Source organism: Ascaphus truei, chromosome 3, assembly GCF_040206685.1.
Source record: "Ascaphus truei isolate aAscTru1 chromosome 3, aAscTru1.hap1, whole genome shotgun sequence".
Taxonomy (NCBI): Eukaryota; Metazoa; Chordata; class Amphibia; order Anura; family Ascaphidae; genus Ascaphus; species Ascaphus truei.
In genome coordinates, this window is record NC_134485.1 from 164,125,815 (window position 1) to 164,140,953 (window position 15,139).

At 37.0% G+C, this 15,139-nt stretch overlaps 1 protein-coding gene across 12 annotated transcripts in view; it reads right to left on the reverse strand.

Moving 5' to 3' along the window:
• The window catches only part of CASK (calcium/calmodulin dependent serine protein kinase), a 569,868-nt gene that overhangs the window by 47,652 nt on the left and 507,077 nt on the right, over positions 1-15,139 (reverse strand). For 5 of the 12 annotated variants that reach the window (XM_075589718.1, XM_075589717.1, XM_075589719.1 and 2 more), the window contains 4 exons: positions 11,779-11,847; positions 10,407-10,442; positions 8,551-8,747; positions 5,838-5,953 (listed from right to left, as the gene is read on the reverse strand). In XM_075589718.1, coding sequence (XP_075445833.1) covers positions 5,838-5,953; positions 8,551-8,747; positions 10,407-10,442; positions 11,779-11,847 — 418 coding nt within the window. The remainder of the gene's footprint in view (positions 1-5,837; positions 5,954-8,550; positions 8,748-10,406; positions 10,443-11,778; positions 11,848-15,139) is intronic. The other 7 variants (XM_075589720.1, XM_075589721.1, XM_075589713.1 and 4 more) reach the window with 3 other exon arrangements.

Genomic DNA, 15,139 nt, shown 5'->3' on the forward strand with positions numbered 1-15,139 from the left:
TAGAGAAGGGGGAGAAGGGGAGGGAGAGGATAATCCATTCAAGATAGTCGAGGAAGAGGGACGAGGACAAGTAAATCCATCCCCCTTCCCCATCGTCCGCTCGATTTTAGCTCGTACTCTAAGGCCAATTGTCTTGATTATTGGGATGGGATTTTTACTTTACTTAGTTTTTAAAGATTTTTCTAGGTTTGGAGCCATGGTTCCCAAATTTTATAAAATTGTTCAGTGTTTTGTTTCAGTTGGGCCGTTAGCCTCTCCATAGTCATAACCTAATTTATTCTTTTGATGACAGTTCTTCTGGAGGGGCATTGATTTTCTTCTTATAGAGCATCTTGCAGCTGTTAGAATGTGTGAGACTAGCTGCCCCATGGGGCCGTGAGGTTCTCTATTGGTTTGGCTAGCAGAAAGGTCAACAGGTCCAACGGAACCATCAGTTCTGTTACTTCTTGTATTATTTTTTGGATCACAGTCCAGAAGTACTGGATCCGTGGACACGTCCACCAAATGTGGGCCATATCTCCGCTCAGGCCACACCCTCTCCAGCACAGATCACGCGTTCCTGAGAAGATCTGGCTCAGCTTACTAGGAGTTGGGTACCATTGAAATAGAATTTTGTAAATATGAGAGAGAGAAATTGTAAAATAGGATTTTAATTTATCTCACAAGCATCAGGGGTAAATACAAGAAAGAAGGGGGATGTGGATTTGTGAATTTTATTCTATTTCATGCCCACCCTGTGGTTGCCAATCACGCAGCAGTTCTTTACCCGTTTTCTCTTCTATTTATAAGCTAGGCAACTGTTTTGATATGCAATACAGATGTTCTGTATGGGAAGACATTTTACAAGATTGGGAGTGGTAATACAAAATACTTTATAATTTTACATAATTAATTTACCATTCTAAATATTGCACCATGTCTTGTCAGGATGGACGGGAGACTAGGATCCAGGAAACAACAACTCAGATACAAATAATTGCATGTTTTAATGGGCTTTTATTACACTAAAGCTAAAATATGTGAGAGTTTATAGAATCTAAATGACTTGTACGCTACAGTTCCTATTTCTTCATAGGAACAGCAGCTTTCTGAATGGTTGACTGCCAGCTCACTTCAAGGTCATCACCCCTTCCACTTTCTAGTTTTCACATTGAAACCTGATTTAAAAAAAAAAAAAAAATTCAAACAAGATGACCTCACTTCTGGCAGGAAGCCTGCTGCATGAAGCGTGTCAGGCACTATATTATGTCTGACTCGGTATGAGCACCACAAGAACAGTTCCCATTATAGACTACATAAATATGCAATCTGTGTGTTGAGTTATCAATCAATGAACCCTGACTAAGGAGGATATGTAGACTTTGGTTGTGCTGAAAAGCTAGTAAGTTACAGGTGAAAGTCTAGTAAGAAGATTAAGATGGTTTCTTACTAATAACAATCTCTTAAAAGCCAGTACTTTTTGGTCTCAAATGTTGATGTTTCTCTCAGATGAATCCAAAGTAGCTTATAAAGTTGAAATGGTAGAAATTGGCAATTTTCTAATATACTGATAAAAAGTTATTTAAATGTAACTGATATTAAAACTTAAATGCAATATTTTGCCTGACAATGCATGACTGGCTCCCGTGGTTTTATCAATATAAAAATATCAATGCATGAATTAAAAAAAAAAAAAAAAAAGAACGGCAAGACAAAAACGTTTGGCACAAGCACTTATTAAAGGAGCAATCCAAGCTGCAAATATTTTTTTTACAATTGTTTTATTATAATAATAATATATATATATGTGTATATATATATATATATATATATACACACATATATATATAAATATACATGCATATACATATATCTATATGAAATATTACTGTGTGCTCCTCATTGGCATGTCTTAGACAGGTCTGCTGCAACCCTGCCTTTCACCATTATCACCCAGCATACAGTGCTTCCACTGCACCAAGGGATTCTGGGAAATTACATGCAAATGCACACTGTGCCACCTTTTGCTTCAAATCCATTTTGACATGGACCTCTAAGCTTATGTTTGCTGCATTGCACAGCTTTGTAATTTTAAGCTTTCATAGGTATCCACCACACATTAGTTAAGTTATGGTGGGTAAAAAAAAGTGACAAAAAAACTCCACCATAAAGCATATAGCAAATGGAAATATTACTGTTCATTTGCATATCTTAGACAGGTCTGCAACCCTGCCTTTCACCATTATCACCCAGCATACAGTGCTTCCACGGGAGCAAGGGATTCTGGAAAATTATATATATATATTATATATATATATATATACACACACAAAAATACATATATTTTTTTTTTTTTTGAAGCAAAGGGTCTCCGGAGCGGAATCCCAATAATTTCAACACAGTGGACTCCCTGCTTCCGGAGTACTTTCCTCTGAAGTAGGTGCCGGTATCTGGGCAAGCAGGACTTTAAAGGTTAAAGCTCCCGCGTTACATGGGCCAATAGGAAGCCACACTGATGATGTCACGGCTTCCTATTGGTCCGCAGGATGCAAAATCTTTGAATAGTGGGCATATTGTGAACCCTGGTAGCCGAGGAGAGCAACTACTGGCACATATTTCAGAGGTAAGTATATTGGGAAACATGTGGACCCCGTAGCTAAAATTAACAGGGTTCAGCTCTGGAAACTGACTGCTTCAATTATATATATACAGTATTTATTTTTTTTATTCACAAAAAAAATTGCAGACTTGGATTGCCTCTAACAAAAAACAGAAACATGCATGTGAATTACAAAAACATTATGAAAAGGATATAACACAGATTGTTAAGGCATTTTTCTCTCTCCAAAAGTCACACAAGAAAACAAAGGACACATTTACAATGATAGGACAGCCTGGAATGATTGGATTTATTTGTTGTCCTTTCTGTGCTGATACATTAACTGAGGAAGAAAGTTATTGAACGGAAACAGTAAGAAGCAAAATAAACAGGCACTGTCACTTGACAGGTTACTTACATGCACAGAGGCCATTGGGAGGTAGACGGCATGAAAAATGTACAGGGGGTCATTGAGATATGGCTTGCAATATATTAGTGAAAAAATATATAATATGCACAAAATTTATTTTTAACACAAGGCAAATTAATCACATTGACACACAACATTTTCAGATATTTATGATCACATTGCTTTTCTGTACACAGTCGTCAAAATCAAAATGGCTGCAAGTCTTTGAAGTTCCGTTCTCAGAAAACAATATTTACATAAAAAGTATTGGATCAGTGGTGGCTGGGTATATGCCAAAACCAGTACTTTGACAATTTGGCCCAATAAAAAAGAAAAAGTTCCAAATAAAGTATCTTATTGGCTGTTGAGATAAGTGATAACTATTATTTTTGTGCCTGCGTTTTATAACCCCACTAGGTACTGTACCAGGTGTTGAAATGTCACTGATTGTCATGGGTTTTTAACCTCTTCAATCATTTATGTATTTCCATTTTGGATTTTTGCTTTCCTTTATTTTGCTAGTGTTAGGAGATGCTTCATCATCTTATTTACTACTGTACTTTGTAAAAATATTGCAAACGGAAGTTAATTATTAAACAACTAGAGAGATGATAGAATTTCTGCAATAACTACATAAGGCAATAATGCTTGACTGCATGGTTAAAAAAGACCCTGTATTAAGGGGTTTGCAAGTAGTACTTTTGCAATACAAATTTGATGTAAAACAGAAAATGCAGCAATTATTCCATGTACCTGCTCTTCTTCTGCGTTACTCTTCTCTCCCTGAGTCAACCATAATTATGCCAATTAACAATTCTAAGTTTACTACAGTTTTTGTGGTTGACTTATAAAATACAACATGTTTGTACTTCTACAAAAGCTGGAATAAAAAATGCAAAAATACAATCATAGTACTATAGTTATCTGCTTATCTGAAAATACTAAAGGCTTCAGTACACTATACGGCAACAGCTGTATCGCAGATGCATACATAATTTACCTTGGCATTACATACAACAAGGTGTAACCCCCTCTTACACTACTGTGATCATGTGTGTTATTGGTACAGATTGGATATGATGTAAAGACAAACATTTTAGCTATGAACTACAAACTATACATCACACTTACCATGCCAATCTAACGTGCTAACGAACTACTACTTATTTTTGCATTTTGGAAATACAAATGTGATGACTTTGGTGCACTTAATTTTCCATAGAACCCATATATTGGTAGAATAAAGACCACTGATGCTGAGAGATGTTAAGAATTCACACAGCACAGTGAACATGTGGTTACTAGTAACACAATAGTGGGACTGACAGTTGGCAGTTGCCCGTTCTGACCCATTTTACCACAGAATTGAAGTACAACTCTCTCCAATATTTGTTTTTGAAAGTAAAATCAAGCCCGTAGACAAACTTTTAATGTGTTGGCATCTGATGAATCACTGTTGTCATCTGACATAAAACTGCGATTATGATTCACATATGATTAAACACCAATTAACCGTCTCGTATCAACGTGAGCTGAGCTGTCGACGCCTGAAAAATTCACTTCTTAAAAAATATAAAGCAAAAACAAGCAGCTTAGCTGTGTTTTGGAATCTAAGGAAAAAGTATATTTTTGATGTACAGATGTAGCAAGACTTGCTGTTTTCAACACCGGGGCAAGCGACTGCCAGAGCATTATTGCTGTGGGGGGTTCGATTCAGAAGCATGGACATAGCCCCCCACACCTCTCCCAGCGCCGTCGCGGCAGAGCTATCTATGGAGCTGCGGCTTTAACTTTATTCAGCCGCGGCTCCAGAGACAGTAAGTCCAGCTACATCTTACATGCATGCTACTAGTCATTTAATCTACAAGGATAATGAAGACATTCACAGAAACAAAGACTGAGATGGACCCAACGTTTTTCTTATAATGACTATGGCAAGCGCACACAGTACTAATCTAATATGTGGAATTGTATGTAAATAATGAATGCCAGTTCATTTAGAAGATTGAAAAGTGTCATTGAATGACAACTATTGATTTTATAGAAGATTCACAAGGGCTGCTGTATAACTACAAGAACACAATTAAGCAATTGAATTCCCATTAGATAATCCCCAGCAGAGGAGCCAAATGATTAACAAACCCTCACATTTTAAAGCAGCAGTCCAAGCTACCGGTTTTTAAAATTATTATTTATTTATTTCCCCCCTTTAATATGTGCATCAATACAATCTTCACAATGATAAGTAATTAGCTAAATTGCCAAATCGACCTGTTTTCCTGTGATCGATCGACGAAGATTCGGCTCCGGGGTTCACTAAATGGCTGTAGAGGGGTATTCTGCAATCAGTGGAACGCATATGCATATTAATATATATATATTATATAAAAATATGACAAAGTTCTGTGGGGAAGATCATGTGACCAGGCAGCCACTAGATACAATTGGTGCACTGCTAGAGAGGGGGCAGGGCTCAAAAAGGGGTGGCGCAGAGCCTGTTTCAGAAGAGGAAGGGGATGTGACTTTGTAAATGGTTGCTATAGAAACAAAAATGCTTGTTACATTATATTACATAACAATTTTCATTTCAAAGTTGATTTAAAAAAAAAAAATGGTACAAGTATTTTCTCATAGTACTGAACTGATTTATTAAAAACATATATGGAAGATTTTGCTTGGTCTGCAGCTTTAAAAATATTGCAAATACTCAAACGTGTAAGAGGAGGGGGTTAGTGACACAGTACTAAACATATATATATATATTTTTTAATATGGGAATACAGACTTCACTTCAGCTGACTTTAAACACAACATTAAACGTGTTTATATTAGACTTTTGCCTTTTCATACCTGCATTGTGCTTTGCCAGGTATTTGTCTTTGTACTGCTTCTTCTTCTTGCCAAACCAAGTACAGCTGGCCTGCTGCTCCTGTTTTGTCTTCTCCATTGCAATGCAGGCAACTCGCCTAAAACACAGCAATAAAGAAAGTAAATTCAACAGAGCAGTTATTTGGACTAGCATTTCTGCTGCTGAAAAAAACCCCAACATTCTTATACTTTCAAGTACTAGAAACATTTTAATGTCACAATGCTAAAGTGTCAGATAAATTAACTTTGCAGGTCAAAAAATGTGGATTCTGTCACCCACCTTTACCTTATGTCTGTCTTCTACAACAAAAACGACAGACGTAGCAAGACTTGCTGTTTCTGGAGGCGCAGCTGAAAAAGCTTAAAGCTGCAATACCAGAGATCGCGCTGTCGTGACATCGCTGCAAGCGTGTCCATGCTTTCGGATAGGACCTTCCACAGCTATAATCCTCTGGCACAAGGGGCAGCCGCGGTCACGAAAACAGTAACATCTGTATAAGTAGGGCACACCTGATATATGTATAGTGGTGCTCCATAAGAGTGACTGGCTAGACACCCAAAGCACAAAATGTGCACAAATTAACGACAATAAACACTGAAAGAAAATGATTATTTAATCCATACTACCACTGCAGCGGACATGTAATTAATTTTGTTTGGGTGCTCTATTGATTAAGATGTATTTGACAGTGTTCTCCAGTAAGACAATGATTTAACAGTCAAAGATCATCACGATACATGTGTTAAAATACTTTGCTTGCACAGTTATAGCTTACTTACTTATTGTTACAGTAAAATTAAAAGTGCAATGTAATAAATTGAGTTGAAAAAAGTGACATTACTTGAGTCAACAAGTTTGATTAAAAAAAAATAACATTTTACCTTCCTATGGAAAGACATCAGAATAAAGGCATTTTCTAAATTAAATGACACCTTATGGTGTGCATATTGTTTTATTAATGGAGTCATTTACATTAAAAAATGTATTTAAAGTAGAAAAAGCAAAACTACCTTAACTACCAAAACTAACCTGCTAAAACCAATCTACACTACTAAATGAATTTCTTTTGATCACCACTGCACATCCATGTTAACTTCTGCTAAATCAAAAGTAACGCAGACCAATGCAGTTATAAGCTCATGAAACCGCTTTGAGTGTCATTGTTGCTATATTACTCGCTTGTCATAACGAAGAATGTACAGTTCCAGGAATTTTTTTGTAGGATCCCAACACATTTCCTAGTAAACGTTGAGCAAAGTGAGCACTCAAACTAGTTACCAGAATATTCGAAAATTCGATACTGAATGAAATCAATAGTATTTCTTGCATATAATTTACACTACGTGCTGAAATAGAATATTTATGGTGCAATTTACATTGTAGCAGTATTAGTTTAACTATGTTAAAGAGCAACCTAAAATAATGATCACAAACATTTGCCCACAAGCTACTATCTCTCTGAATCTATGTACTCTAAATGCAAATTGAAGGAAAGCGATTACCTTGGTGCTTACAGAGGACAACAGTATATTTTCTACCTTAAAATTAGTTTTGTTGTGGCTTCCCGGGAGGCTCTGGAAATGTGTAGCAATTAAAAAGAGAATTTGCCAGAAACAAATTGTGTTTATCATGCAAACACTTGCTCATACAGTAGTCCGCTTGTAATAGATTTTATGTTTTAATTACCGTAAATATATTTTTGCATTAACATTATGTCGGGATTTCGGTTTTAGGTTTTCAACCGGAAAACACCAGTATAACACCACCGACTGACCATCTTGCACTTTCGGCAAAACCGATAAAAACTGGAATGAAGCATTATTTCTTATTGAGAGCTACCTGTGGCTGGGCTGATATGTGGGAAACCCAGGCAGCACAAAAGGAGTATGGAAAGTAAACAAAAAAAGCACTGACTAACATCAAATTCAAATGTACGTAAAAATTTTTTTATCATCGTTAACAGTGATAAACACTGATCTTTTAAAATAAATGAAAATTCTGGAAAAACATTAAAAAATAATAATAATGAAATGTATTTTTTTTATATAAACACCGAAAACCCAAGTCCCTATTTGTATGGTACGATTAAGTCTTGCTGCGTTTTAAGGAAACCAGACTTTGTTCAGCTCTTTTTTAAGGTTGATGAGGATTCCTTTCATACATTATGTTTCACTGTTTTTTAATAGTGACGTAATTAAATAAGCGCACTTTCACTGCGGAACTTTTAACCACAGGTGGTAAATTGAATACTTAATATAATAAATTACTCTTGACAAAGGACTGCTGCCAGAAATGTCGAGTCTCTTCAGGCGAGTGTGTTAGCTATGCCAGTGTTTTTCTATTTTTGAACTAGGTCACTTCATGCAATTACGGGTTGTATGCATTACCTTGTTTGTATATGCACACTTTCAATACAATATTATTTTTTTCCAAGACTAGTGTCATTCTCATCATTATATGGTTAAGATGGAGATTTGTTTCACCAAATTTTAAACCATGCTTAAAAAAAAAAAAAAAGTTGGCTTTTCTATACATTTTCCGGTCAATCTGCTAGCATAAACTACTAAAACGTCACATTTATACTTGTATTGCACCTGTTGCCAACTGTATGACTGCTCAGAAGGGCACCTTTACATTTGCTGTCTGGAATTCATGAGCATTGTCCCAATGTTCATCAGCAGAAATGGAACATACCATTCCTGAAGCTCAGGAGACGGGATGAGGCCGGCGGTACCATTTTTGGAGTTTTCCAGTTTGCCCTGCCACCAGTTGTGATCATCCTTACTAATGATTTGGATAATGTCCCCAACTCTAAACCTGACACCAGCCTCTTTGCAGGGGATGAGGTCATCTTTTGCTGGATCATATTCAAACTGTGCTCTTACATATATCTAGAAAACAAAACATGATAAAATATCTATTGCACATACAGTATTTCCACAAAAAAAAAAAAAAAAAAAACACATTTCCAAAGCTATTAAACCAGTAGGGGTATGAAACACGTCTTACCAATGCTTTGGAGGACCCCACCAGCAACAGATAGATTAAACAAGTAGTACATACGGTACAGAAAGCATGTTAGTCGGCGTGAATAGGAGTAGAAATTGCAGGGTCAAAGCATGCATACAAGGTGAAAAAGAAAGGTTGAATCTCACTTTTCAGCTGTTTGAAGACTAATTTAATCACTACCGCAAATAATATAAAGTGGTATACTGTACATTGTACATAGTATTGTATTTGTATTGGAAATCTTAGTGACAAAAATACTTTTGACTACCGTGCACAACCAACTGTGTAAACTCTGTCAGATATCAAAGCTAGTGCACTTTGAAAATAAAGGGTTTCACTTATAGTAGATAAGCACTAATAATGGAATAACTTTCTATTGAAGGTGTGAACATTGAGGGTTTTTTTATGACGTTTACAATAATCTGGTAGAGGCTCATCGCCATTATAGTCCAACTTCTGTAATGAATTATTTTATTCATAAGTTATGAAAGGGCGTGTCTAATAAAACTTTTCCGCTTAGCCAATCAGATGGCAGAAGGGACAGCAAGTATACATTATACTAATGCAGAAATGTTGCTACTTAAGATAAAATACGTGAATTGGGTCCAAAATGTAAGTGCAACCTTTTAACTCCTGGTTTAACATCATACAACACAAATTGTGAATTAGAGTTCATAAAACATTACTGATCAAAAATGTCTAAATAAAGGAGTATATATATATATATATATATATATATAATAATAATACCACATTTCACTCTCCCTATCACTGCAGATCCATTGGTTAAAAAAAAACAAAGTCCCACTAGTTTCCTCTTCCAAATAGTCCAGCAGTCGCAAGTATCGTAAATAGAGCTCAAATATAAAATAGAGCTCAAAGAGAGAGGGGGGAAAAAAAACGAAAAAAATTATATATATACTTAGTTAAGTTATGGTGAGCAAAAAAAAGTGACAAAACCCCTCCACAGCAAAGCATATAGCAAATATTCCTGTATGCTCATTTGCATGTCTTAGGCAGGTCTGCAACCCCGCCTTTCACCATTATCCCCCAGCACACAGCACTTTGCTGGGTGATAATGATGAAAGGCGGGGTTGCAGACCTGCCTAAGACATGTAAATGAGCATACAGGAATATTTGCTATCTATCTACCTATTTATCTATCTATCTATCTATATACACACATATATTCCCAGTTTGTTTTACAATATCACACTGTATTTTTCTTCCTTTTTCTCTTTGAGCCTTGCTACCATTCTTGCGCCTGCTGGACAGTACTTGCATTATACACTAATGAAGGACTCTTCAACTTGTAGGTCCAGGAATGGCTCTCGTCTGATCCTGCTAAATTCATAGTAGTTTCACAATAAAATGAAACAATCACTCACTCTTGAGCAACATTGTATCATTCACCACTCTCCCAAGCATGCGTCAAAAAGTATGTACGGTAAGGGAGTATGATCTATTTCTAACATGTCAAGTTTTACAAAATGAACATTGAGACATTATATGTTGGTACAGTATGAAGAAAATCTATTCACCTGTCGTCCTTTTGATTGGGTAGTTGATGGTATGTCCTGCAGAATAAAGCCAACCCAGAAGAAGACATTTTCATTTCATTGGATAACAAAATCTATGCTTTTTTAAAATTGTATTCTTCACAAAACACCAAAACACCAAAACACAAAGTGGTGCTTTCAATGTAAGTGTACTCAGTATATAAACCCAATTAGAAAGAAAGATGATTATTAAGAGGAAATAATAATAAAAATTAAAACAAAGCTCAGGATGTTTTAGCTGAAGCAGACAGGTTTAAGCAAATAGCAAAGGTGCCATTATATATATATATATATAAAAAAAAAGCAGCATCTTCAACACAAATGCATTGGGCAAAATATTAAATGTGAAATGCATCCTTGCATTTGTATGGAGTTATGCTGTGTGTTGATAAACTAGACCTCAAGCTCCAGGGGCAGTAAAAAAAGGTCATATAATTGTGTAGTATAATACACAACAGAGTTACCAAAAATGCATAAAAAATGAAAAAAAAAAAAGCTCACAGTTAAAATACATTCTGCCAAACTGAAAATGACTAACTATTTTTCTTTCATTTATACACAAACCAAAAACTCTAAATCTGGGTAACATTAAAAAAACATGGGTAACTCGTTTCAACTTCATTGCAGTTGCAGCAACAGCACTTAACCTTTATTGCAAATGGGTTTCCTTTAAACCACCATGCAAATTTGCAGTGCGAATAAATGTAGTTGTGTTTGATACGGAAAAAGGAAGGGGGTAGGGGGGAATAAAAAAAAATCCTCTCTTTATAATTAGCTTTCAGTGTCACAAGTATCAAGCAATTTGTGTTAAAGATGTTTCAGAAAAAAGTTTTGGTTCAAGAGCAGTTTGAAGCAACGACACCGTACTTTTTTATTTTTATTTAACCCCGTCGGCAGTGAAGGGAGTAAAACAGCTTAACATGACAGGCCAGGCTCATGTTATACAGATTATGTGCAAGTAACAGCAGCAGAGGGCACACCAATTCATTAACTCAGATAGCGGAAACTAAATTCTGGTTCCAGACATCTGTTCAAAATTCCTCTTTTAAAAATAAAATGAATACAAATTTTTGATAAGGGGAGGGATACATGACTAGAAAGAGGTCGTAAAAATGTTTCAAATAGAAAACATAAACAAGTCTTCATAGGTTTTTGCACCTCGGATGAACAGGGAATAGCAAAAAAAATAAATAAAGATTGTTTCGGTAATATGTGGGGCATACAGCCATGTGGAGGTGGCAGTACTCATTTCTGAACTAAAACTATGTAGATGCTGGACTAACAACTGTGTTTCGTGGGAACACACATTTTCTCTGTGTGTGTGTGTACTTGTATGTGGAATTGCTGGTCTTACCGAAACAGAATTGTTAATGCTGCTATGACCATTAGCTGGGGACTGTCTGGATGTGGAGGGGGACTCTCTCTGAAATAAGACACAAGGTTTGTTAACACATATCACTAAGGCACAGGAACACAGTTATGACTCCATCAACAATTAAGAGACCCGTGAAACCACCTCAATAACCTTTGTATCAATTGGAATGTTAGCATTCTCCATCTTAAACTGCATTCTTGATACAACTAGATGTACAGTAGCAAGAATCACTGACCCGGTGCCTCAGTCGAAGGGGCAAAAGTCTGCAGCGCCGGGGACAGAGTCTGCAGCAATCAAGCTGGGGGGGGGGGGGGTGGGGGGGATGAGGGGGGCAAGGTCCTTGCTTTCAAATGGGACCCCCTCAGCGTTAATCCTCCAGTGCTGTGACCACCGCGGTCGTGTGACCGTGGGTGGCAGCGGCACAGAAGACACAGGCCTTTATTCTGTAAGGTGTTTAATGGGGCTTTTCCTGCAATAGCACATCATCTGCACTCATCACAACTTAAGAGAATAAGGGCCTAAGTCTTGATACATCTATACGTGTATTTGTGTAAAATGAACCAATTATTTACACTGCAGTTCGGTGAAAAGCCTCATAGAGGAGCTCATGCCCTGAATGGGGCTTACAGATGTCATCATCTTTTTGTCACTCACCAATATCTCACAGCTGTAGGTTTCTGCTTATTCCTACACTGAGATTTTGACAAAACATGTATGATTGCTTCAAAGTAGCAATACTAGTTTTCCAGTATACATTAATTCTAAAAATGTACAGACTATTTATTCCTTCCTTAAATGTTTTACTGATGTCTTTGAGAAAGAGAGACCACAAGGGATTATATATGAAATAAGTATGTATTTCTTTTCTGCAGACACAAAGGGCTGAAGTTATAATTGTGAGCACTGTCAGCCAACATTAACATGCAAAGCAAGAGTAAAAGTACAAGATATCACAATTATCAAAATTTTGAATGTCTTACTGTCCAAGTCGAAACGCACAGTAGATTTACTAAACAGTGCTAACTAAGCCTTGAGGTATTTTATAGCCAATTGGCTTAGTAAATGTAAACCTGAATGAACTGTCCCACTGTGGGATCGATATCGGGAAAAGCATTCCGATAAGAAGAAAAAGGGGAGAGTCACAATGGGAAAAACGTTCCCCCTTCTTTTTTGTTCTGCGATTGAAGCATGGGGTCTCCGGAGCTGAACCCCATTAATTTCAGCTCTGGGGACCCCCTGCTTTCAGATAAACTTACAACTGCAGGATGTGCCAGTATCTCTCCTGACTTTAAAGGTCCTGGTCACACAGGTCAATAGGAAGCCGCACTGGATGATGTCACAGCTTTCTACTGGCCAACGTTATGTGGGACATTTAAACGCAGCAATTATGTGAGGCACACAGTTTCTCTGCCTGCATAGACACCGGCACCCCTACGGGGCCGTATGTATCTCTGGAAGCAGAGGGTCACTGGAGCTAAAATGTATGCAGTCGAGCTCCAGAGACCCCGTTTCAATCCTTAAAAAAAAAAAAAGGAGATATAGTGCATGGTGTTTTGCTGCTTTAACAAATGGTTATCACTTTCTCATAGCTCGGTCTTAAATTGTTGGATCTTTTTGAATTTAGAATATCTTCATACACATACTCTGTTGGCTGAATCACACATCTCTATTCCGGGTTTTGCCAAACAATATTTAATCTGTTCATTGTTCAAAACTGGATATAGATTTTGAATTATCATTGGAGCTCAAATATGATTCATCCATGGAAAATATTTCTGTTCTCCACTCCTGTTCAACCCCAATTCTTTTTTTTATCCATACGAGTCTAAAGCAGTTTTCCTGATGCATGTTACGCTCCAGTTCTCCAGGATATTAATAAAATGTTTAAACAGGAAACACATTTTAAAAATAATCTTAACTATGTAGAAAGAAGAGGTTCGGCTGAATTAAAAAAAAAAATCATGCAATAGTAATTAAGCAAGCGGACAAATGGGAAGTATTGTCCTTCAGGATCAGATAGAATATGTTAGAGAAGCAGGGAGACTTTTAGGGAACCCTGCTTCTTACAATAAACTAAAAAAGGAAGCACTGAAGAGAACCAAAACATGTAATATGCACATCTTTTAAGAGCATTGCACAATATCAATGTTTATTGAATCCCCCGGGGAGGCCCATCATATATGGGGATCGGGTCGATGGCATCTAACCTATGTATGTAGATTTTTATGTGCAAAAATATGCTGTCCAACTCAAGTCATATCTTAGAGACACGTTGCTCATTGACTCAATCTCGGATATCAAATGGGTGACTTGTACAATCCCTGTACACATGCATTGACCACTGTAAGGGATTTAAAGCTGCATTTACCTTAGGTGGGAATCAGGGGGGTCTCTGGAGCTGAACCGCGTTCATTTCTGTTCCGGGGACCCCCTGCTTCCCAAGACACACACCTCTGAAGGGGCTGGCTGGGTACGCAAAATGGCTGTTTAAAGATGCCACATGACGTAGGCCAATAGGAAGCCGCGACATGATCCCTTGTGGCTTCATATTGGCTTGCACAACGCTGGACATTTAAACTGGCATCACCTTTAGAGGTATGTATCTCGGAGACCACCTGGGGAGGGGAGATCAAATTAAGATGGAATAGCATTTTTAAAACCGTCCAGCACTTTTTGAATTTGGATAGATCTATCGATCCAATCCAAAAACAATTTTAGAATATGTAGTTCATACTGAGACCCAATTATTTTATTGGCGAAGATTAATCATTTTTTTCAAATCTGTGGGATGGACATGGGTAGCAGGTTTGCACCCAGCTATGCCAACATATATATGGGTTGCTGGGAAGACCAAGCAATCTGGACCAGCAACCCGTTTGGGGCGAAAAAAATCTTCTACGGCCGTTTCATAGATGACATTCTGATAATTTGAGGTGGAGATTAATGATTTATTGCAGCGGTTTTCCCATTTCAATCAACGATATGGGTTTAGTTTTCATACACACGATCCATCCCAATTTAACAAAAATGTAGATCCTATTTTTGCTGTGGACAAGGAACTGAATATTAAAACAGATATTCCTTTCAAGCCAGTGGCTTGCAACAGTTACTTTAAAGCTTTGAGTAACCACCATAACAAATGGCTAAACAATATACCGTTTGGGCACTTTAATTGCATGAAAATAAATTGTTCATTCAGTCTATGAGTTCAAGAATTGAAAATACTTAAAGAAAAATGAATAGAAAAAGTTATTAGGAAAAGCGCAACTATTTTTCTCTAGAGCAGAAACGTTAGATCTTTAGACCTTTTTATTGGCAGAGAATAAAAAGAAAAAAACGA